The sequence below is a fragment of the Lycium ferocissimum genome, chromosome 10 (genome assembly GCF_029784015.1).
Source record: "Lycium ferocissimum isolate CSIRO_LF1 chromosome 10, AGI_CSIRO_Lferr_CH_V1, whole genome shotgun sequence".
Taxonomy (NCBI): Eukaryota; Viridiplantae; Streptophyta; class Magnoliopsida; order Solanales; family Solanaceae; genus Lycium; species Lycium ferocissimum.
The window spans coordinates 12,274,152-12,296,518 of record NC_081351.1 but is presented as its reverse complement, the minus strand read 5'-3'; the positions used below and the strand labels follow the sequence as shown (position 1 = coordinate 12,296,518).

Sequence of the window (22,367 nt, the reverse complement as noted above, 5' to 3'; positions counted from 1 at the left end):
TTGGTTTGATTTGGTTTTAAATTTGAACTTAGTAAAAAATAACCGAATAAATAACAACCGATAATTATATACATAAAATTTATAATTATTTATATGTATAATATTAACTTTTCATAAATAATTAAAGATATTTTATACCTTTTAATTATTAATTTAATTTTGGTCTAGTATTTTTTTCTTAAAAGAATATGTAGAGACACCAAAAAACAAGAAGTGAAATAGGGTAAAAAGTAAAAATCCTACTATCTCCCCCCCCCCCCTTGTCTAAAAAAAGCTTTTCTTGAAGAATTAGAGAGAGCAATTATTTAGTTAAATTTATAACAAATAACACGTTATTTCTTTTGTTGTTCTAGCTATTCAAGTTTGCATAGTTCTAAAAGTTAAAAATAGTTACCTCGAGTACTACTTTTACCTTCATAATTTGTGTTTTTTTTTTTTTTTTTTTTTGGGGGGGGGGGGGGGGGGGGATGGCACAGTGATCTCAGGGTTACAAGCTATGTTCACAGGACACCAAAGGTCAATCCAAATTTCCAAACCCTACACTCTCACCTAAAGATTTCTTCACTCTCCTGGAGGTAGTTGTAGGCTTGCAGCCATGAAAGGTGGAGGCTCTACCAAAAACATGAAACAACACAATCCGCAGGTGAGGCCTTACTTGCACTCTGAATAGGTGAGTATCGACTGACACGACTTAATCAACCAGACCTTCACAGAGCTCGATTTGTGGCCCAAGCCTTATGGTCGGACGAGTACTTAAGAGATTTCTCGAGTGAAGATAGAATGTACATTAGCGATAAAGATAATTCACTTAATCTTTATTTATTTATTTATTTATTTTCTGTTTAATACTCCCTCCATTTCAATTTGTGTGAACCCATTTCACTAGGTACGACATTTAAGAAAGAGTGAAGACTTTTGAAATTTGTGGTTCAAAATAAGTCTTGAATATTTGTGCTGCAAAACCATTTCATAAAGTGAATTTGTTTCCAAATTGTGAAAAGGCCATTCATTTTAGATTTAATTAAAAGAAAATAAGTTCACATAAATTGAAACAGAGGGAGTAATAAGTAAAGATAGTTGCCTTAATGTGAGAGTTGAACTATTCTTGCAGCTGTAGTTTGCTCTTGTAGGTGTTTGCACCATAAAATGTGCCAAAAATCATTAAACTCAGCATCACATTTCTATACCAATGGATGGTTCAACTACAATAATACCATATTCAATTAAAGCAATCACCATTTCATGAAAGATACAAATGCAGAAAGAAAATTATACTACCCTTGAGCTGTAATCACCGAGTCCAAAGGTTTCTCTCCATTATGAGATTTTGGATTCTTGATTTGGGATCTGAATATGCATTTGCGACTTAAAGACAAAAGAGAGCACTTACACAATTGACTTTAAACACACAAATGTCTGTTGGTGGGAACTCTTCAGGGCATATTTCTGTTCTTCAATGAGGGGTGGATCGATGACTTATCACCAAATTTGGACGAAAAATTGGAGTCCGGTTTTTTTATTGAAGATGAATACATCTCAGGCAACCTCACAAAGTCAAGCGGAAAATCCAGTAATGCACATCAACTGGTGCATTTGTGATCAGTTAAAGTCACTATCATTTACTCTGCTTTTTATTTTTTTATTTTTTTTGGGTACAACTAGCATTAACTGTAATATTCATCTTACAGCATTTGAAATAAGATTCATATTGTTGAGCTAGCTCAAACTACGAGCCCATATGGCTTATCTAATTGAAAGTAGATATAAACATCTATAAACAAGTAGCCATACGTTTGGATAAAAGTGTTGTAACTTATAATAAGCATTCTATCAGCTAAATGGCTAAAATTCCCTTAGAGCTACTTGCAAAATTTATTAATTAAAATGCATCTTTACATGGAGAAAGACGAAAATGCGATAAACAGAGAGTTAGGGATTTTGTTTCAAGAAAGATATTTTTGGGATTACAAAAATATATCAGGGATATTTAGAAATTTTGGTCAACCTGAAGTGTTTAGAAGCTGAAAAGCCACAAGTTGGAGGTGACCTAACTTATAACTTTTAGCAAATTTTGGCTTATAAGCAGTTTCGATGTACCAAATGCGTGATATCTAAACTGACCCAAACACCCTCATGCCCAATTTGAGAGCTGCATCTATATTTGAGTCTAAGCAAGTTGAATCCAGTAATGCACATGATCGGCCCATGAAATTTGCCATAAAAGAGCTGCGTAACAGGAGAGGGCTGGCAGACAATTTAATAATGGTAATGGTTACTGATAAGTTAAAAGTCACTAACATTAGCTGCAGTATTCATCTTTCAACATTTCGAAGTAAGATTTGTAACGCTGAGCCAACCCAAACATACCAAGTGTACCTCCTGTATGAAGCATTACCACTTTTGCATATTCCTCCTGACCAAGTTGAGTTGCCATTTCCCAAGCAGCCAAAGTGTAAACCGGATCGATAAGAATACCAGTCTCTCGAGCAATCTTTTGACATGTTTCAACTTCCCCCTTCAGTATATTGCCAAATCTGTAAGACAACAAGGAGAAAAAGAAACTCCCTTAGATATTCAGTTCCACTTTGTGGAATTCTAGAATGATTAATAGTAGTCATGATGTAACATGCAGATATAGTAGGCATCTAGCTTAGAGCACCTTGTCTGCTCTCTCTTCTACTTATTAGTATCAGTAGTATTATTCTATTACTATCTTATTCTTCTTATTGTATTTACTACTGTTGTTTCTTTTACTTGGGTTAGCTTTACTATTTTGTTGTCAGTTCTTTTCTTTTCTACAGTATTTTCACCACAGCTTTTACTTCTGCATTTGTCAAACGTGTTTCAGAAAAAGCTTTTCTTGAGCAGAGAGTACCGGAAACAGCTTCTCTACCTCACACAAGGCAGGGGTAAGGTTTGCGTACATCCAACTATCCCCAGACCCCGCTTGTGGGATCACACTGGGTATGTTGTTGGATATTATTTGGTTGAAGTTTCAAAAAAAAAAAAAAATGAATGTTTGAAGTTGGAAGTCGAGAAAGAGTATATGGAAATTGTGTTTGGAACAAAATTTCACTTGTGGGCGAAAATCATTATAAAAGGGCAGCCTAATACACTAAGCTCCGACTATGTAAGGGGTCTGGGAAGGGCCGGACCACGAGAGTCTATTGTACGCAGCCTTACCCTACGTTTCTGCAAGAGGTTGTTTCCACTGGTGAAAATCATTATAGCACTTGAAATACTCGCCAAACAAATTTTGTCAAATATTTTACCAGCATTTCAAATACTAATGTTCATTATTTGCAAAAACTATGAACAAGCCAATATTTGCAAATATTGAAATACTATTGATTGCCAACGGGTAGTCGCTTATCAACATGCAGAGGTTAGTATTGGAAGAAAATATCCAGTTGCACAAAGCATATCTGCCCCAGACACAAATACCTGGGAACTTCTCAGGGTGAGAAGCATCAGCTATTACTGCTTCAAAGAACAGATGACAGGGAAAAAAACAAAAGGCAAAGAAGTATTAATTACTTTCTAGGAGAACTGCGTTCGACCCAGTGCACAAGTCCAGGTTCCAATCCAGTCAGCACTTGCTTGCCGAAATGAAGAGTAAAGCATCTACGGAATTCAGAAATTAAACTTTCCTCCCTTTTCTGGTATCCATCAACTGTGTCAGCAAGCATAATTGCAGTGACCTCCCATGGCAGCCTAATAATAGGTGTGAGTTTGATAGAAATTGGCTATTATAAAGATGGAGATAATGTGATGCATCAAGGATAAAATAGAAGAATCTCACCCTAAGCACACTGCTCCAATTCCAAAACCAACAGCAGTTGTTCCTGTTCCAGAATCTATAATAATTTTTAACTGTTGATCTTTCCCAAAGAGATGGTCCTGAGACAAGAACTCAACGAGGCGCACAACACCTGCAGGAAGCATTAATTTGACATATATAACTGAAGTTATAAAGGAAACACAAGTAGCTGAATCTTCAAATGCAATCAGCACGGAAAGTACTAAAGATACAAAAAGTTAGATAATTACGTAACAGATAAGGTATTTCTTATTCTTTGGGAACAAACTTATAAAGAAAATAGCACAATATTGGACATGTCGCAATATTTTGAGGCTCATCATTAAGAGAGTGACTCTTCGACGACATGAAAAAAAAAGAAAAAGAAAAGAGAAGACACATCAATGAAGCATTCTCTTTAAGATTTAATTCTTTTCCACGATGCACATGTATCACATTATTTAACGTGTATATTGTCCAACAAAGAAATTACCTAGCAATGCAGCAGCATCTCCAGCCCCTTCATTAATAATAGCTACCTTCTTACTCCTTTTTGTAAGAGCATCCACGTGTGAAGAGTGTTCACCGCATTCATGAGTGAATAAAGAAGCCTCTAAATCAGCAAGTGAGAAAACTAAGCCACCATTTCCTGCAACAAGATGTGCATGCTTTAAGAGCATCTCCTCCCTCCTAGCATACAGAGATCTCGGAACATAACTAACATTTCCATATAATGTTGAAATTAGATTGTAACCCGTCAGAGTTGCTGGCTGTTCTCCTCGGAGAAGTAAATGTGACTTCAATCCCCTTTCAGCACATGATACAGCTGCATTACAAGTAAGCAAAAAGTTAAAATGCAATATCTATCCAGCAATGACAGAAATAAAATTTGAAAAAGAAGAATGAAATTATTAAACTTGGAAGTTAACCTGTGGCATGACGTACCAACAGCTGCAGCATGCGCACTTTGACAACCTCCACATGTGACCTAGAATTTTAGAAGTATGACAATGAGACGCAAATTTCTTTTCCTCATTCCTTGAGCTCGAAGAGACTAATTATAGGGGTGATTATTAGGTCATGGAGTGAGGGAAGACAAAGCTTTCTGATCAACTAGTCTTTCCTTCCACACACATGCTTGTTTTGGCTTGGAAAGGGCTAAGCAAAAACGAGCGAACAAAAGCAACAGTAAAGGAAAGATGTTACAAGACTTCACTAACTTTGGTTACTTGATGGGCATAGCACACTCTCTCAAAAAATATCACCAGCTTAAATGGAGAATTAAATTCCCTTTTTTGGAACTATCAACAGCTAAAGAGTTAATGTCGAAAAAGTTGTATATCCATCTGTGTATAATCTGTTGATACAAACTCCAGGAAACTATATTAATATTAATCTAAAAACATGAGCGAGTTTGGTATAGCTCGAAAACGTTGCTTTGCCAAACTTTTTTGGTTCCCCTTGCTCAATTTTTAAAGTATCAATGACGAACAGGCAAGTTAAATCGGTAATTTTAAATTTAAAGAACTAACTTTACTTTTATACCCCTTTATCTTAGACTACTCAAACCTTTGAATTCAGTATGCTTTTAACATACAGGAAGAAATAAAAATTAAAAGAATAACTAAGCTTTTTAATGAACTTCAAAACCATACTTATCACTTGCCAAGTATCAATATTAAGCAATGTATACACTATACATAAGCAGATATAAGATATTATAAAAGCTAGAGGCATCAAATGGACTTACAACATCTGTGACGGAACTATCTTCCAAGAGAGGGAGTAGAGCATCCAGCTTCCTCGCCTTATTACCATTCACCAAAGGATGTAACAAATCATCTCTTACAACATAAAATGAAGGTTCCTGTCGGTTGTTTCTCATAACTTGATCACCCATCACTGGTTGTGGATTATTCAGAAAGGAAAGCTTCCCAAGATTTTCACCTCCCTGTTGGAGACCATCTTTTGATATCATTATTTGGTTAATTTTGGTATCTGGACTTCTCAATGTCCATTTCCTCTTAAGAAATCTGGACACATACTCCTCCTTAGGCAAATTGGATTTCAACGCTTCCTGAAACACAATCCAGGAATTATTCATGGCTCATCAGAGATTTGATATACATCAATTATCTGAATGTTAAATCAGTAAGTAAACTAATTTCACCAAAATTATCAGAGAATTATCAGCATATCATGAAGTAATCTAGTCAAAGTATCCACTAAAGTTACAGTTCTACAGGATAGACAGTTCTACTTTTATTTATTTTTTAATAACTAATCGACAAATCCGTTGTTCTGAACTTTGAAACTTGGTGGATAATGTGCACGCTCCTCTATCCTTCCCCCCTTAAATAATAGACTTGGTTCACAACAGAATATGGACTCATGATATGCGCCTATTACGCACTGCATGTTGTACTAGAACCAAAGCTGTGGCGCTAGATAGACAGTTTTGTCTAATTCTACATAAATCAATCAACTATGCCTCAATCTCAAATTAGTTGGTATCGACTATACTAACCATTTTATTCATTCTACTCTACTTAGATTCATTTATCAAGAGATTCACCATAATTAGATTGATTTTATGCTGACCATTAACCCACTGCTCTAGTGATCTTCCTCTATCCGATGTTTGGAACTGGCAATGCTTTGCCAAACTCACACAGATGGTTTTTTCAAGATTCCTCCAGCCTGAATTCTCATAACTCATATAAATACATCTATTATTTGAATGCTAAAAGCAAAATACAAACCAAGCGTCCATGAAATAATTGGTGAATTATTCCAATACCTGAATTAAATCAGTTAGTACTCAGAGAAGAACTTGACAATTTAAAAAAAGAGATAATTACAGTCCAATGTCTTCCAGAGATCTAATTTACAAAATAGCTAGCAAATGTATAGGTTTGTTTATTAAGTATAAATATACATGTAATATACATACAATACACATATAATATACCAAAACAGTGTATAGGTTTTGTATATTTCAGCTAGCGCCCGTAATTAATTTTTGGCCAACGGGCCAAAAATAAAAAAAAAAAAAAAAAAAAAAAAAAGCCCTTTAAAAAATACTAAAAAGAATCAAAGTTTTCAAAAATAGTCTTAATGGTAATAGAATGTTATCTAAAGAACTTATGCTACATCATCGAAAGTATGCGAGACTGAGTTCAGTTTGCACTAAATTGACATTACAACAACAACAACATACCCAGTGTAGTCCCACAAATTACGGTATTCGGGTTCGGGCAAACCTTACCCCTACCTTGGGAGATAGAAAGTTTCTGATAGACCCCCGGCTCAAGGCAAGCAAATGAAAGCAGTTCGGGAAAAAGAAACAATTGAAGTGAAGAAGCCATGGCAAAATACTATAAAAAGCGTGACAAGGCATTCGGAAAAGGAAACAGTAACTACAACAAAGTAATACGAGAATCGAAGTATAAGAAACAACAGGTAGTAGCAGAAATGGAAGGATAGGAAATTGTCATTCAAGGTTAAATAAGATTAAGATGAACACGAAAACACTCTCTAGCTTAAAATTTGCTTCAAGAACTACCAAGACTAATGGAATATCAACATAACCAAGAAAAAGTTTGAATCTTTACATCAGGAATGGGGTAAAGAGGACAGAAAAGGCAAACCTTGAGACCATTAGGAGATGACCCGTAATAAAGTCTGAATGTAGAAAATAAAACCATCCCCATTTATATATTAATTATAAATATACATATAATATACATACAATATACATATAATATACACAATTAGTGTATAGGTTTTGTATATTTCGGCTAGCGTCTGTAATTAATTTTGGCCAACAGGACAAAGATGAAAAACTCCCTTAAAACACTAAAAAGAATCAAATTTTTCAAAAATAGTCTCAATCAGTAATACAATGTTGCTAAATAACTTATACTACATCATCCAAAATATGTCAGACTGAGTTCAAGTTGCACCAAATTGATACATGAATTCACTTTCTAGCTCAAAATTAGCTTCAAGAACTAACAACACTATTGGAATATGTTTGTCTAGTCAAAGTTTTAGCAGTTCCTGACATAGTTGTATTCTAATTTATACAACAACAACATACCCAGTGTAATCCCACAAGTGCGGTCCAGAAAGGGTAGGATACCCAAACCTTACCCCGACCTTTATGAGGTAGGCAACGACTAACCACACGAAGAAGTAAAGGGGGTTCAACATCTACTATATACTTAAAAAATAATTTTAACCATGTATAAACATGTAATTTTTTGCCCAAGGGGGTATGAACCCCTCAGCCCTTCTTGGCTCCGCCCTCGGAGGTAAGGAGACTGTTTCTGAAAGACTCCACTCAAAAGAAAAGTAATGGACACAAGATTATAAGAAAGGAGACACCAAAATAGCAAGATACTAAATAAATGCAGTAAAAGAGACTACATGATAATTGTATTCAAGTATATACATAACCAAGATAAAGTTTTGAGTGTTGTATATCAAGAATGGGGCAAAGAGGAAAAGAAAAAGGCAAACCTTGAGACCATTAGGAGATGATGACGCACAATGAAGTCTGAATGGACAAGATAAAAACATCCCATTTCTTGGCTGCTGCAATTGAAATTTTGTGCATTTTAACATTTTTATGGGGTTGATGTTCTATTTTCAAGAATCATCAGTCTCTGCTGCAATTTGAAATAACAAGAAATGAAACTATTGAAGTAATATTGCCAGAGAAATAATCCTTTTGACAAGAGCTATATTTGGGTTACTGATTGTAACTTGTTGGGAAGACGGATATTGTTTTGACAGTATTTATCCGAAGTATTTGCACGGATTGCTCTTCAATCGCACTAGTTTTTAATTTTTTCTCCATCTTATATTTGTGCTCTTTAATTTTTGTCTTATTGTTCATTAATGAAAATATTCAAATGTGTCTCGTTAGGCATAATTTATGTAACATATAACTTTTAAAATTGAATTTTTACCTCGCTATATAATTATAAAGGGTAAAGGGTCAAAAATACGCTAACTTTGAAAAAAGAGCTAAAAATATCTCCCATTACGAATTTGAGTCAAAAATATCCCGCCCATCATTAAAATTTTTAAATATACCCTTGTCTAAACGGAAATCCTCAAATCTCCCAAAATAATCCGATTTCATTTATTAAACTCGCTCCATTTAAATCCAACCCAACTAATTAAAAAATCCCATATGGATTCCCGCTCCTGTTTCAGCAATTTACATGAATGACCGACTAAATTATTACTGCTACCGGTGTAAGGCTTGTTGTTTGGAGCATCAATGGGGAGTGCCTTGCCGTCTGACTTCATCCTTTCACTTGCTGGTTGCACATTCTCTGATTGGCTCGAAACTAACTGGTATATCTCAGGGCATCGGAGTGGAGCCAATAAAATTTGGAAAATGGTGCATTGCTCTTGCGAGGACTGTGCCCAAAGTAAATCAAGCAGGAATCCTACCGGAAGGTTAGGACTCAGGGATAGAGTACCAAAGCATATGATCGTTCGTGTGCAAGTGCCTAGTGGCTCCAGATGTAGGACTCAGGAATAAGTTGGTCGCACATGAGTTTTTTATAGTTGAGTTGGGTTTAAATGGAGCGGGTTTAAAAAATAAAATCGGGTTATTTGGGGGATTTAGGAATTTCCGTTAAGACAAAGGATTGAAAACTTTAATGACATGAGGGCTATTTTTTACCCAAATTCGTAACGGAAGATATTTTTAGCCCTTTTCTCAAAGTAGAGGGGTATTTTTGAGCCTTTTCTCAATTATAAATTCCGTAAGAAGTAAGCTATGTGGCATAAGTTGTGTACCCTCTTTCTCCGAAATTTAAGTGTCGTATTTAAAAAAGGCGACTCTTTCTATATTTAATAAGTTGATAATTCAAACATCCTATATGACAAGTTTATAATTACAAGATTCAAGGAGATTTAAGTATATTTTATACATCTTTAATTTAGAACCACAAGATTCAAAAGTCTCTCTTTATTTCTTAAATTCCATGCTTAGTCAACCCAAGACACCTAAATTGAGACGGAAGGAGTATTATGTTCGGAATTTGTGGTAGTGTTCAAAAAATAGAGTTATGCATTTTTAGGGCATATGTTTTTTATCCTTTTTTGTGCCTGTTTTGTGGAGCTTGATGTGTTTTTGGCTTTTTATGTTGAGTTTTGAAAGTTTAGTCATATTTGATATAATTGGCAAAAAATTATAAATTTATACCGATTGAAATCTAAACTTATACAAAAATTAAATACCACAAAATAGGTCATTTGTGCGAGTGACCCTATTTATCCGGCTATCCTACTTCACTATGTAATAGGAGTACTTTACACTTAAACGGTTAAACCTCAGACTCGTTTATTTCAATTTTTTAAAATTTTCATAGCAATTGGTTGTAACAACATTTATTTGATTATATTGACATAAATAATCCAACAAGTATTTTTTTTTTCATTTTTGAACATTATAAAAGATAAGAAAATTAATTAAATTGCACTAATTAAAAATAAAAAAATTAATATATTATTAATAAATTACTTTGAGAATTAAAAGCTAGAAACTTTTTGTATAAATGAAATATGAAAATTTTCCACTGCAAAAACTGTTATTACCGAAGTATGTATGTTATATTCTTTGTCAAAACTAAAAAGTGATGTATTAAAGATTCAAAATATTCGGTCAAAATACAAGACTTGTTATTAGTTATCTTAAGATTTTACTTTTATATGTGGCTTTATGACAACAAAAGCAATATTAGTGCTTCGTGTGTTATGAAAATTTCTTACTAATGATTAGCAACAATGGTGGAAAATAGAGAAATCAATTAATATTTGGGCAGCGTTGTTCTACAGGGGTAAATTTATAAAAAGTATACTGACATATTAATGGATGTTGCTGTTATAGACAAAAAGTTGTTATAGAAAGATAAATATAATATAAAATCCGGTTACAAAAGAATTAATTATTATAGTGAAATGTTATTATAATGGGTGACTGTTATAAAAGAATCTGACTATACTTTTTTTAAATTCTTATAAAAAAGAATTGACATATTTTTGTTTTAAGATTATTTAATTTTATATTCACATTTTACATTTAGTGGACATAACTTCTTGGAACTTAATGGATAGGAAACATATTTTCTTTAAGAAGCTGGTAAATAAAAATAAATAATATATGAAGCACTCATCACCACTTATTTCAAATATGGTCTTTGATTCGTTAAAAAAAAAATCGATCAAACACTTATTTCCTCCGTTCCAAAATAAGTGTTGTTTTAGCATTTTTCACTCTCATTTAGAAAAAATATAAATAAAGGGTATTATGTACTAAGTTGTGCCTCTATTTATTAGATGTTTCTTGAGAATTGAGCACTATTAAAAAGAAGTAGTTCTTTAATATAAGTGTATAGTTGGAAACAATTACTACTAATTATTGTCTTGAATTTCTAAAGTGACAATTATTTATTGCTAAAACTACACTTATTTTTGGACCAATGGAGTATAAGTTATACTCCTCCCATCTCAAATTATTTGTCGTGGTTATTAAAAATAGTTGTGTCAAACTATTTATCGTTTTAAGAGTTAAAGGCACAATTAATTATATTTTCCCATTTTAATCTTAGTAGAATTTTGTCATTACTAGAGATAATACTCCCTCCGGATCAAAAAAAGTGTCCACTTAGCCTTTATTTTTTGGTTCAAAAAGAGTGTACACTTATTAAATCAAGAAAGAATTAAACCTTATTTTTTCAGATTGCCCTTATAAAGTGTTAAGTGACCAAATTTCAATATCTATTTAATTAGGGGTATAGTCAAACTACCTATTTTTGCCTAGAAGTTAGTATTTTCTTAGCTCCCGTTTGGCCATAGATTTTGGGAGCATATTTGTTTGGTCATAAAATTTTGACAGATTTTAAAAATAAATTTTCAAATCCCAAATTTTAGCTCAAACGTGTTTTTGGGAAAAGATCTATGTTTTGACCATTTCAAAACTTTTAAAAAATATCCCAAACTTTTGTATTTTATATAAAAAACCTCTATTTATGACCTAACTAATTCTATCTATCATGATCTTCCATTAAAGTTGTATCTATCATGTTTTCACAATTAAAACAGTCTCTTCTATAAAGTGAACGAGCTAAGCTGAGCCCAACCAGTAGAAAAACAGTAGAAGAACAAACCGTAGGGAAAATTGCTCTGTCAACTGTAGAAATCCGTTGCTAAGATAAAAATGGATCTTTTTATTGTAATTTGAATTGTAGTAGCTAGTAAGTGTGTTATTAGCAGTTGTTATTAAAATATCATGTTCTGCATAATTTGGATTAGCAAGTATGTATGTTTTGTATGGTTAGGTATTCTTGATAGTTTTTAGAACTTATGGATATAAGTAATGTTTCATATTTTTCAAAACAAAAAGTGAAATATGTTTTTGAAAAAGTGAATTTATCCCTATTTCTTGGTTGCTGCAACTGAAACTTTGTGGTTTTCAACATTTTTGTGGGGTTGCTGTTCAATTTTCAAGAATCATATGTCTCTGCTGCAATTTCTCCTCGGTGAAATAACAAGAAATGAACTAATGAAACTTCTGCTGACCAGAGCTATATTTAGAGCCTGTTTGGATTGGCTTATTTTAGGTGTTTTTAACCAAAATAGCTTTTAAGCAATCTAGTGTTTGAGTAAAATAAAAAGGGAAAATAACATCCTATGTATATTTGGAGAAAATATTTATCCGAAATGGTCATATTTCTAATATTACTCGAAATGGCCCTTTTATACATTATTATACACTTTTATACAATATTTATATTTATTGGTTAAAAAACACCAAATTATTTTTTGTTGCGAAATAATCACTTAATTAAGGTCAATACCTCTGAATTCTGATTATCAAGAAACTCAATGTAGCTTTGAATTCTAATTATTTGATTCCTCTCTCTGTGGCTTGATAGTTACGACTTAGGAACTATTTCATTTGTTCCATTTTGTATGAGACATATTTTTTTTTTTTTTTACTTTGATTGCAACTTACATATTTAAGCTATTGAGTGTTTTTACTGTTCTATTCTTCAAATTTCTTATTTATTATCCCCATATGAAATTGAGTTAATGCGTGCAATTCACATGCCATACATTGTGTTAGGCACTCGGTATTTTGCTCAGAATAAAAATTTGCCTAAACGATCGAGTTAAGTGTTTGTAACTTATACTCCTAAACTATTTGGGGTTTCTATTACTCGCAATCTTAAAACAAGGGTCCGCATCGGTAACTGTCACCTTCCGTCGGTTTTCTTGTCTCAGTTTTAAAAGTTTTTAGTAGTGTTGCTTAAAAAAAACAATAACTGACGTCGCTCTTGCTGATCTTGAAAACTCAAAGAGATTTAACTTATATACGTTGATAGTGTCATAAATTTTTAATTTTTAGTATATTTAATATGAGGTTACACGCCATTCCTTTTTCAGGTTAGTTAAAAATATTATGGGTGTTACCTACAATTATCTTTTAAGTGACTTGATAGATTACAAAAATCCAATCCTAGGTTCTTAGTGAGCTCCACCAACGCTTCTTATATACATCGATTCTTCATAACAATGAAACCACAAAGAGAATATTCAGAAAATCAGATTTACTGCTTTGTCTGAGAGCTTTTGAGTTTTTTTAAAGGTATGGTCAATTCTCAGCTTCTTTTTCCTTTTTGGGTCACCAGTTACGTTTTTAGGGACCAGAAATTCTTCTGTCGCCAAAAACATTTAAGGACAAGTTACTTAATCTTGTCATTGTTGATCTTTAGCGGGGGAGCCTATAGCGACCGGCCGATCTGGTCACTACCGACTTTTAGGGACCAGAATCACACTTTTAAGGACCAGCTTTCCGTTCTCTAGTGGTCATTTTTCCTGCGCTTATTGTTGTTGTTTTCCCCCTTTTCATAACCCTTTTCAATAGCAATTGACGAGTTTAAACTTTAATTTTAATATATTGGTTTCTTAAAATGAAATAGGGACGTTAGTCAGAGGAGAGTTGTAAAAGAATATCAAAAACATTTCTCACGGCCTCCGCTCATTTTTTATTTATTGCTTAAAAAACACCAAATTATTTTTTATAGAGAAATACTCACTTAATTAAGGTCAATACCTCTGAATTCTGATTATCAAGAAACTCAATGTAGCTTTGAATTCTAATTATCTGATTCCTCTTTCTGTGGCTTGATAGTTACGACTTAGGAACTATTTCATTTGTTCCATTTTGTATGTGACATTTTTTTTTTACTTTGACTGCAACTTACATATTTAAGCTATTGAGTGTTTTTACTGTTCTATTCTTCATATTTCTTATTTATTATCCTTATATGAAATTGAGTTAATGCGTGCAATTCACATGCCATACATTGTGTTAGACACGCGATATTTTTTTCAGAGTAAAAATTTGCCTAATCGATCGAGTTAAGTGTTTGTAACTTACACTCCTAAACTATTTGGGTTTTCTATTACTCGCAATCTTAAAACGACGGACCGCGTCGGCAACCGACGCAGTCAGTCGTTTTCTTGTCGGTTTTAAAAAGTTTTAGTAGTGTTCCTTTATAAAAACAATAACTGACGCCACCCTTCCTGATCTTGAAAACTCAAAAATGATTTAACTTATATACGTTGATAGTGTCATAAATTTTTAATTTTTAGTATATTTTAATATGAGGTTACACGCCATTCTTTTTTCAGGCGAGTTAAAAATATTATGGGTGTTACCTACAATTATATTTTAAGTAACTTGATAGATTTAGTAGCGTAGGCAGGATTTTTTATCATTCTTTGTCATCGTGTAAAATAATGAGCAAGTGAATAAATCATTATAAAGTGTTTTAAGGCTATGAGTCCAAAACTTTCTAACCAATTGTGCCCACTGTGCTAGGATTTAAAAAGAAATGTAAGAGAGCAAAAGATGAGGCTGAGTGAGTTCGAACCCACGACCTCTTACGTGAAGTTGGAGCGCCTAACCACTAGGCCAGTGCGCAGCAACGTTTATAAGTAGTGTCCTTTCAATATTTCTACTTCTATGTTCGTTTTATTTATTAGTATATATGTATGTCTAGTAACAGAATTAGATGGACGAAGCAGTATCACGTGTCGCCCCTCAGGTCAAGGTAAATTCGCCCCTGGATAGATTACAACAATCCAGTCCTAGGTTCTTAGTGAGCTCCACCAACGCTTCTTATATACTTGGATTCTTCATAACTATGAAACCACAAAGAGAAGATTCAGAAAATCAGATTTACTGGTTTGTCTGAGAGCTTTTGAGTATTTTTTTAAAGGTATGGTCAATTCTCAGCTTCTTTTTCCTTTTTGGGTCTCCAGTTATGTTTTTAGAGACCAGAAATTCTTCTGTCGCCAAAACCCTTTAAGGACAAGTTACTTAATCTAGTAACTATTGATCTTTAGCGGAGGAGCCTATAGCGACCCGCCGATCTGGTCACTACTGACTTTTAGGGAGCACAATCACACTTTTAAAGACCAGCTTTCCCTTCTCTAATGGTCATTTTTCTTGTGCTTATTATTGTTGTGTTTCCCCTTTTCCTAACCCTTATCAATAGCAATTGACGAGTTTAAACTTTAATTTTAATATATTGGTTTCTTGAAATGAAATAGGGACGTTAGTCAGATGAGAGTAGGAAAAGAAGATCACAAAAATTTCTCACGGTCTCCGCTCAATTTTTATTTATTGCTTAAAAAACACCAAATTATTTTTTGTAGCGAAATAATCACTTAATTAAGGTCAATATCTCTGAATTCTGATTATCAAGAAACTCAATGTAGCTTTTAATTCTAATTATCTGATTCCTCTCTGTGTATTGATAGTTACTACTTCAGAACTGTTTCATTTGTTCCATTTTGTATGTGACACTTTTTTTTTTTTTTTTTTTTTTTTACTTTGACTGCAACTTACATATTTAAGCCATGGAGTGTTTTTACGGTTCTATACTTCAAATTTCTTATTTATTATCCCTATATGAAGTTGATTTAATACGTGCAATTCACGTGCCATACATTGTGTTAGGCACACGGTATTTTGCTCAGAATAAAAATTTGCCTAAACGATCGAGTTAAGTGTTTGTAACTTATACTCCTAAACTATTTGGGGTTTCCATTACTCGCAATCTTAAAACGACAGGCCGCGTCGGTAACCGTCGCCTTCCGTCGGTTTTCTTGTCTCGGTTTTAAAAGTTTTTAGCAGTGTTCCTTTATGAAAACAATAACTAGACTCCGCCCTTGCTGATCTTTAAAATTCAAAAATGATTTAACTTATATACGTTGATAGTGTCATAAATTTTTAATTTTTAGTATATTTTAATATGAGGTTACACGCCCTTCTTTTTTCAGGTTAGCTAAAAATATTATGGGTGTTACCTACAATTATCTTTTAAGTGACTTGATAGATTACATGTCACGACCCATATTAGGATCGCGCGGGCACCTACCATTCCCACCTCGGTAGGCGAACCCTCAACCCAACACAAAACATTTACAAGTAAGGAACAAGATTTGATATCCTTCAAGATATATTATAATCGAAAAACAGAAGTCAAACCGATATATTCAAATAAATTAGCGGAAGTGTTTACAACTATTTAATAAATACACTAACTCAGTTTCCCATAACCTGGTCTAGTCTAGTACAAGAGTGACTAAGATTGAACCAGAATACAACAATAAATCTAAGACCCAACCTCCATCTCGGAATGAAAATGATGGAGGCCTTCAAGAGAGGCACTGTGCATCTTTCGGAAAACTCCAACAATCAATATCTTGAAAAACTCTACACCTTAAAAGGGATGTAGCAAGAGAAGTATCAGTACAACACTAGTACTGGTAAGCATCATAGGCCGACAATGGTTAGAAGAACATATCAATAATAGAATTCACAAATAAGCATGTTAGGTAAAACTAGGTCAATAGTGCACATTACCTACCAGTCGTCTCAACAAATAAAGATTCTTATTCTCATCAACTCTTCCCTAGTGATCCATTTGCCTGACTTACATTATACTCCCTTCTAACTCATCTAACATATAATAGACAATTTGGCTCAAGTATCACAAGTCAACTACCATTACACTATCCACTCTTATACTATCCACTCTTAGTATCGGGAAGTTATCTCGTCATTCTGATATTCATTATTCGCCTAAATTTAGGAAGCCAAACATATACAACAGAGCCAACTAATATCAAACATAAGTAATTCAAGATCATGGCCTATGGTTATAGCAACTAATCCCAACTGTGTCAAGTCTCAATACATCCACTCCGAATCCGTTTATCACAACCATATCTCAAGAATATCACGAGAATTCAAAAGGTACAATGCAATGCGATAATGTATGAGATATGGATGCAATGTATATGCACTGTACACATGTACTCTGATGGCGGAACATCACATCTCGGCAGCACAACCCATGGGGGACCCGTGAAGTCCATGTACCCTCAAGATTCCAGCAATAACCTCGGCAATCGCTACCAGTACTCATATCTCGATTTCAAAATAAACATCGGATATCGGTCCTCACGTCACTCTCATCCAACTGAGCCCAGCTCATAACATTGTTTCCTTGTATATCATCAATGTATCAACAGTATATTATCGAATGCGTGCAAAGTATGAGTTCAATGTCAATAATCAATCAATACCAAAAGTACCACACATGGGCACACAAGCAATATCAATAAAAGGCTACACAATAAGCCATAATAGAATCACTATCCTCGACTCAATACCAACAAGTAAGGTGCTACAATATCACAATCGAGATTAACACTAGTCACCAATGCCCAACACGGACAAAATCATAATAACAATATCACCTCATTCCTTTACTTCCTAACGACATCAACATATGATAAAGACGCTTTCTAACTCATAAAGTCAACCACTAAGCATCCAGTCTAGAATCATTCCATGTTCTATTTGCACGGTTATCAACTTCAATACCAAATTATGATTCAATATTAATAAACATATGACATGATTATGCACATCATCCGGGAAATCCTTATCAACAGAACGTAATAAGTCAAGTACAGTACAACTAGTCTTCCAAGCCACATAAAGTCCACCAATACGCAAGGGAACGCCAACACATGAACCTAGGGAATCTACAGGCCATAAGCCTGAACACATAATTCACATAACAGTACCAACCTAAGATTTCCATCCCAATCTCCGAAATCCTATACATGCATTCTCCGTTTCATCTAATACACGAATATGTAAGTCTAACCGAAGTCTACCAAAGAAAGGAAGCCCTAACCTACCTCAGGCCAAACAGGTGTGCGAACATCCACTTGGATTCCATCTTCCATCTCGTAGGGAATTTGTAGATCCAAGAGGTCTAAGAACGATGGATACATTCGAGTAAGCAACAATTGAGGAAATCGGGTCATAGGGGTAAAATCGTCATTTCTAAAATAATCATTCTAGATTCTTGATTATTGCTATTTCACCTCTTTTATGGAAAATAAGGTTTACCTAAGTCAAACTTACCTCAATCTTTCACATAAGACACTATAAACAACTTAACAAGTTAACCCATTTGAGAAATAGCAAGGATTTAGGCCTAGAATTAGTTATTAAACTAATTTTGGCAATAACGAATCCATCTTATAGTTACTAATTATTATAGGTCAGTCATACTACAACTCCCCAAAGGTCTCATAAGAATTTTGAAGAAAGAACCTTCATTTAAAGCTTTACCATAATCATAAATGATGTAAGAAGAAAAGGGGGAATTAAAGGAGAAGAAATGAGGGATTTAACGAGATTACCTTCCCAACATTTTGGTCTCAAGAAGCTGAAAATATCTCCTGTTGGCGGCTATAACATGGTAAAAGATAAATATTAGGTCAAGTCAATAAATGGAGTTTTAAATAGGTCAATCACTGGTCATCTAACGCTTCAGCAGTCGGTCTACCGCTTCAGCGGCCTCGAGACCGCTTCCGCGGTCGGATGAAATTTTTCCCGCCTTTGCTTCGAGTGGGCGGGGCGGAGGGCTTTGTGGCGATCCCGACCTAGCGGTTGGGGAGGCACGGCGGGTCCAAGTCCCGAAATTCTATTTTAATTCCTATTCGCACAACGAGTCCAGTTAGGCTAGATGTTCATCGGGAATACGTAACGAACCGAACAAGTCCAGGATGTCAAAGTTATGAATCTTTCGGGATTTTACGGTAACGACTAAACGGGTCGTTACATTACAAAAATCCAATCCTGGGTTCTTAGTGAGCTCCACCAACGCTTCTTATATACTTGGATTCTTCATAATTATGAAACCACAAAGAGAAGATTCAGAAAATCAGATTTACTGGTTTGTCTGAGAGCTTTTGAGCTTTTTTTTTTTAAAGGTACGGTCAAGTCTCAGCTTCTTTTTCCTTTTTGGGTCACCAGTTACGTTTTTAGGGACCAGAAATTCTTCTGTCGCCAAAACCCTTTAAGGACAATTTACTTAATCTTGTCACTATTTATCTTTGGCGGGGGAGCCTATAGCGACCGGCCGATCTGGTCACTACCGACTTTTAGGGACCAGAATCACACTTTTAAGGACCAGCTTTCCCTTCTCTAATGGTCATTTTTCTTGTGCTTATTGTTGTTGTTTTTCCCCTTTTCCTAACCCTTTTCAATAGCAATTGAGGAATTTAAACATTAATTTTAATATATTGGTTTCTTGAAATGAAATAGGGACGTTAGTCAGAGGAGATGTAGTAAAAGAAGATCAAAAAAAAATTCTCACAGCCTCCGCTCAATTTTTATTTATTGCATAAAAAACACCAAATTATTTTTTATAGAGAAATACTCACTTAATTAAGGTCAATACCTCTGAATTCTGATTATCAAGAAACTCAATGAAGCTTTGAATTCTAATTATCTGATTCCTCTCTCTGTGGCTTGATAGTTATGCCTTAGGAACTATTTCATTTGTTCCATTTTGTATGTGGCATTTTTTTTAACTTTGATTGCAACTTACATATTTAAGCTATTGAGTGTTTTTACTGTTCTATTCTTCAAATTTCTTATTTATTATCCCTATATGAAATTGAGTTGATACGTGCAATTCATGTGCCATACATTGTGTTAGACACGCGGTATTTTGATCAGAATAAAAATTTGCCTAAACGATCGAGTTAAGTGTTTGTAACTTACACTCCTAAACTATTTGGGATTTCTATAACTCGCAATCTTAAAACGACGGACCGCGTCGGCAACCGACGCAATCCGTCGATTTTCTTGTCTCGGTTTTTAAAAGTTTTTAGTAGTGTTCCTTTATAAAAACAATAACTGACGCCGCCCTTCCTGATCTTGAAAACTCAGAAATGATTTAACTTATATACTTTGATAGTGTCATGAATTTTTAATTTTTAGTATATTTTAATATGAGGTTACACGCCATTATTTTTTCAGGTTAGTTAAAAATATTATGGGTGATACCTACAATTATATTTTAAGTAACTTGATAGATTCAGTAGCGTACACAAGATTTTTCATCATTGCTGTCACCATGTAAAATAATGAGCAAGTGAATAAATCATCATAAAGTGTTTTAAGGCTATGAGTCGAAAATTTTCGAACAAATTGTGCCCATTGTGCTAGGATTTAAAAAAAAAAATGTGAGAGAGCAAAAGATGAGGCTGAGTGAGTTCGAACCCACGACCTCTTACGTGAAGTTGGAGCGCCTAACTACTAGGCCAGTGCGCTGCAACGTTTATAAGTAGTGTCCTTTTAATATTTCTACTTCTATGTTCGTTTTATTTATCAGTATATATGTATGTCTAGTAGCAAAATTAGATGGACAAAGCAGTGTCACGTGACGCCCCTCGAGTCAAGGTAAATTCGCCACTAGATAGATTACAAAAATCCAGTCTTAGGTTCTTAGTGAGCTCCACCAATGCTTCTTATATACTTATATTCTTCATAACTATGAAACCACAAAGAGAAGATTCATAAAATCAAATTTACTGGTTTGTCTGAGAGCTTTTGAGTTTTTTTTTTTTTTAAAGGTATGGTCAATTCTTAGCTTCTTTTTCCTTTTTGGGTCACCAGTTATGTTTTTAGGGACCAGAAATTCTTCTGTCGCCAAAACCCTTTAAGGACAAGTTACTTAATCTTGTAACTATTGATCTTTAGAGGGGGAGCCTATAACGACCGGCCGATCTGGTCATCGACTTTTAGGGACCACCATCACATTTTTAAGGACCAGCTTTCCTTTCTCTAATGGTCATTTTTTCTTGTGCTTATTGTTGTTTTTCCCCTTTTCCTAACCTTCAATAGCAATTGACGGGTTTAAACTTTAATTTTAATATATTGGTTTCTTGAAATGAAATAGGGACGTTAGTCAGAGGAGAGTAGGAAAAGAAGATTACAAAAATTTCTCACGGTCTCCGCTCAATTTTTATTTATTGCTTAAAAACACCAAATTATTTTTTGTAGCGAAACAATCACTTAATTAAGCTCAATATCTCTGAATTCTAATTATTAAGAAATTCAATGTAGCTTTGAATTCTAATTATTTGATTCCTCTCTCTGTGGCTTGATAGTTACGACTTAGGAACTATTTCATTTGATATATATATATATATATATATATGTATATATATATATATATATATTTTTTTTTTTACTATATATATATATAACTTACATATTTAAGCTATTGAGTGTTTTTATTGTTCTATTTTTCAAATTTCTTATTTATTATCCCTATATGAAATTGAGTTAATATGTGCCATACATTGTGTTAGACACGCCGTATTTTGCTCAGAATAAAAATTTGCCTAAACGATCGAGTTAAGTGTTTGTAACTTACACTCCTAAACTATTTGGGGGTTTCTATTACTCGCAATCTTTAAACGACGGACCGCGTCGGTAGTCCGTCAGTTTTCTTGTCTCGGTTTTTAAAAGTTTTTAGTAGCGTTCCTTTTAAAAGGAATAACTGACGCCGCCCTTGCTGATCTTGAAAAATAAAAAAATGATTTAAATTATATACGTCGATAGTGTCATAAATTTTTAATTTTTAGTATATTTTAATATGAGGTTACATGCCTTTCTCTTTTCTAGTTAGTTAAAAATATTATGAGTGTTACCTACAATTATCTTTTAAGTGACTTGATAGATTACAAACATCCAGTCTTAGTTTCTTAGTGAGCTCCACCAACGCTTCTTATATACTTGGATTCTTCTTAACTATGAAACCACAAAGAGAAGATTCAGAAAATCAGATTTACTAGTTTGTCTGAGAGTTTTGAGTTTTTTTTTTTTTTAAGGTATGGTCAATTCTTAGCTTCTTTTTCCTTTTTGGGTCACCAGTTACGTTTTTAGGGACCAGAAATTCTTCTATCGCCAAAACCCTTTAAGGACAAGTTACTTAATCTTGTCACTATTGATCTTTAGAGGGGGAGCCTATAGCTACAGGTCGATCTGGTCACTACCGACTTTTAGGGACCAAAATCACACTTTTAAGGACCAGCTTTCCCATCTCTAGTAGTCATTTTTCTTGTGCTTATTTTTGTTGTTTTTCCCCTT

At 34.0% G+C, this 22,367-nt stretch overlaps 1 protein-coding gene across 4 annotated transcripts; it reads right to left on the bottom strand.

Moving 5' to 3' along the window:
• Window positions 1-2,117: 2,117 nt before the first annotated feature.
• LOC132032480 (D-cysteine desulfhydrase 2, mitochondrial) lies at window positions 2,118-8,432 on the bottom strand. 4 transcript variants are annotated; one of them, XM_059422100.1, is made up of 8 exons: window positions 8,324-8,432; window positions 5,550-5,876; window positions 4,745-4,787; window positions 4,554-4,625; window positions 4,293-4,448; window positions 3,803-3,932; window positions 3,538-3,714; window positions 2,118-2,534 (listed from the first exon to the last, which is right to left on the bottom strand). In XM_059422100.1, exons 1-8 carry the CDS (start codon window positions 8,426-8,428, stop codon window positions 2,300-2,302), a joined length of 1,245 nt encoding a protein of 414 aa, XP_059278083.1. In that variant the 5' UTR covers window positions 8,429-8,432; the 3' UTR covers window positions 2,118-2,299. The 4 variants fall into 4 exon arrangements, with proteins under 4 accessions (XP_059278083.1, XP_059278082.1, XP_059278084.1 ...); XM_059422099.1 differs by having other exon boundaries at window positions 4,293-4,625; XM_059422101.1 differs by lacking the exon at window positions 8,324-8,432 and adding an exon at window positions 7,450-7,463 and having other exon boundaries at window positions 4,293-4,625.
• Window positions 8,433-22,367: the final 13,935 nt, after the last annotated feature.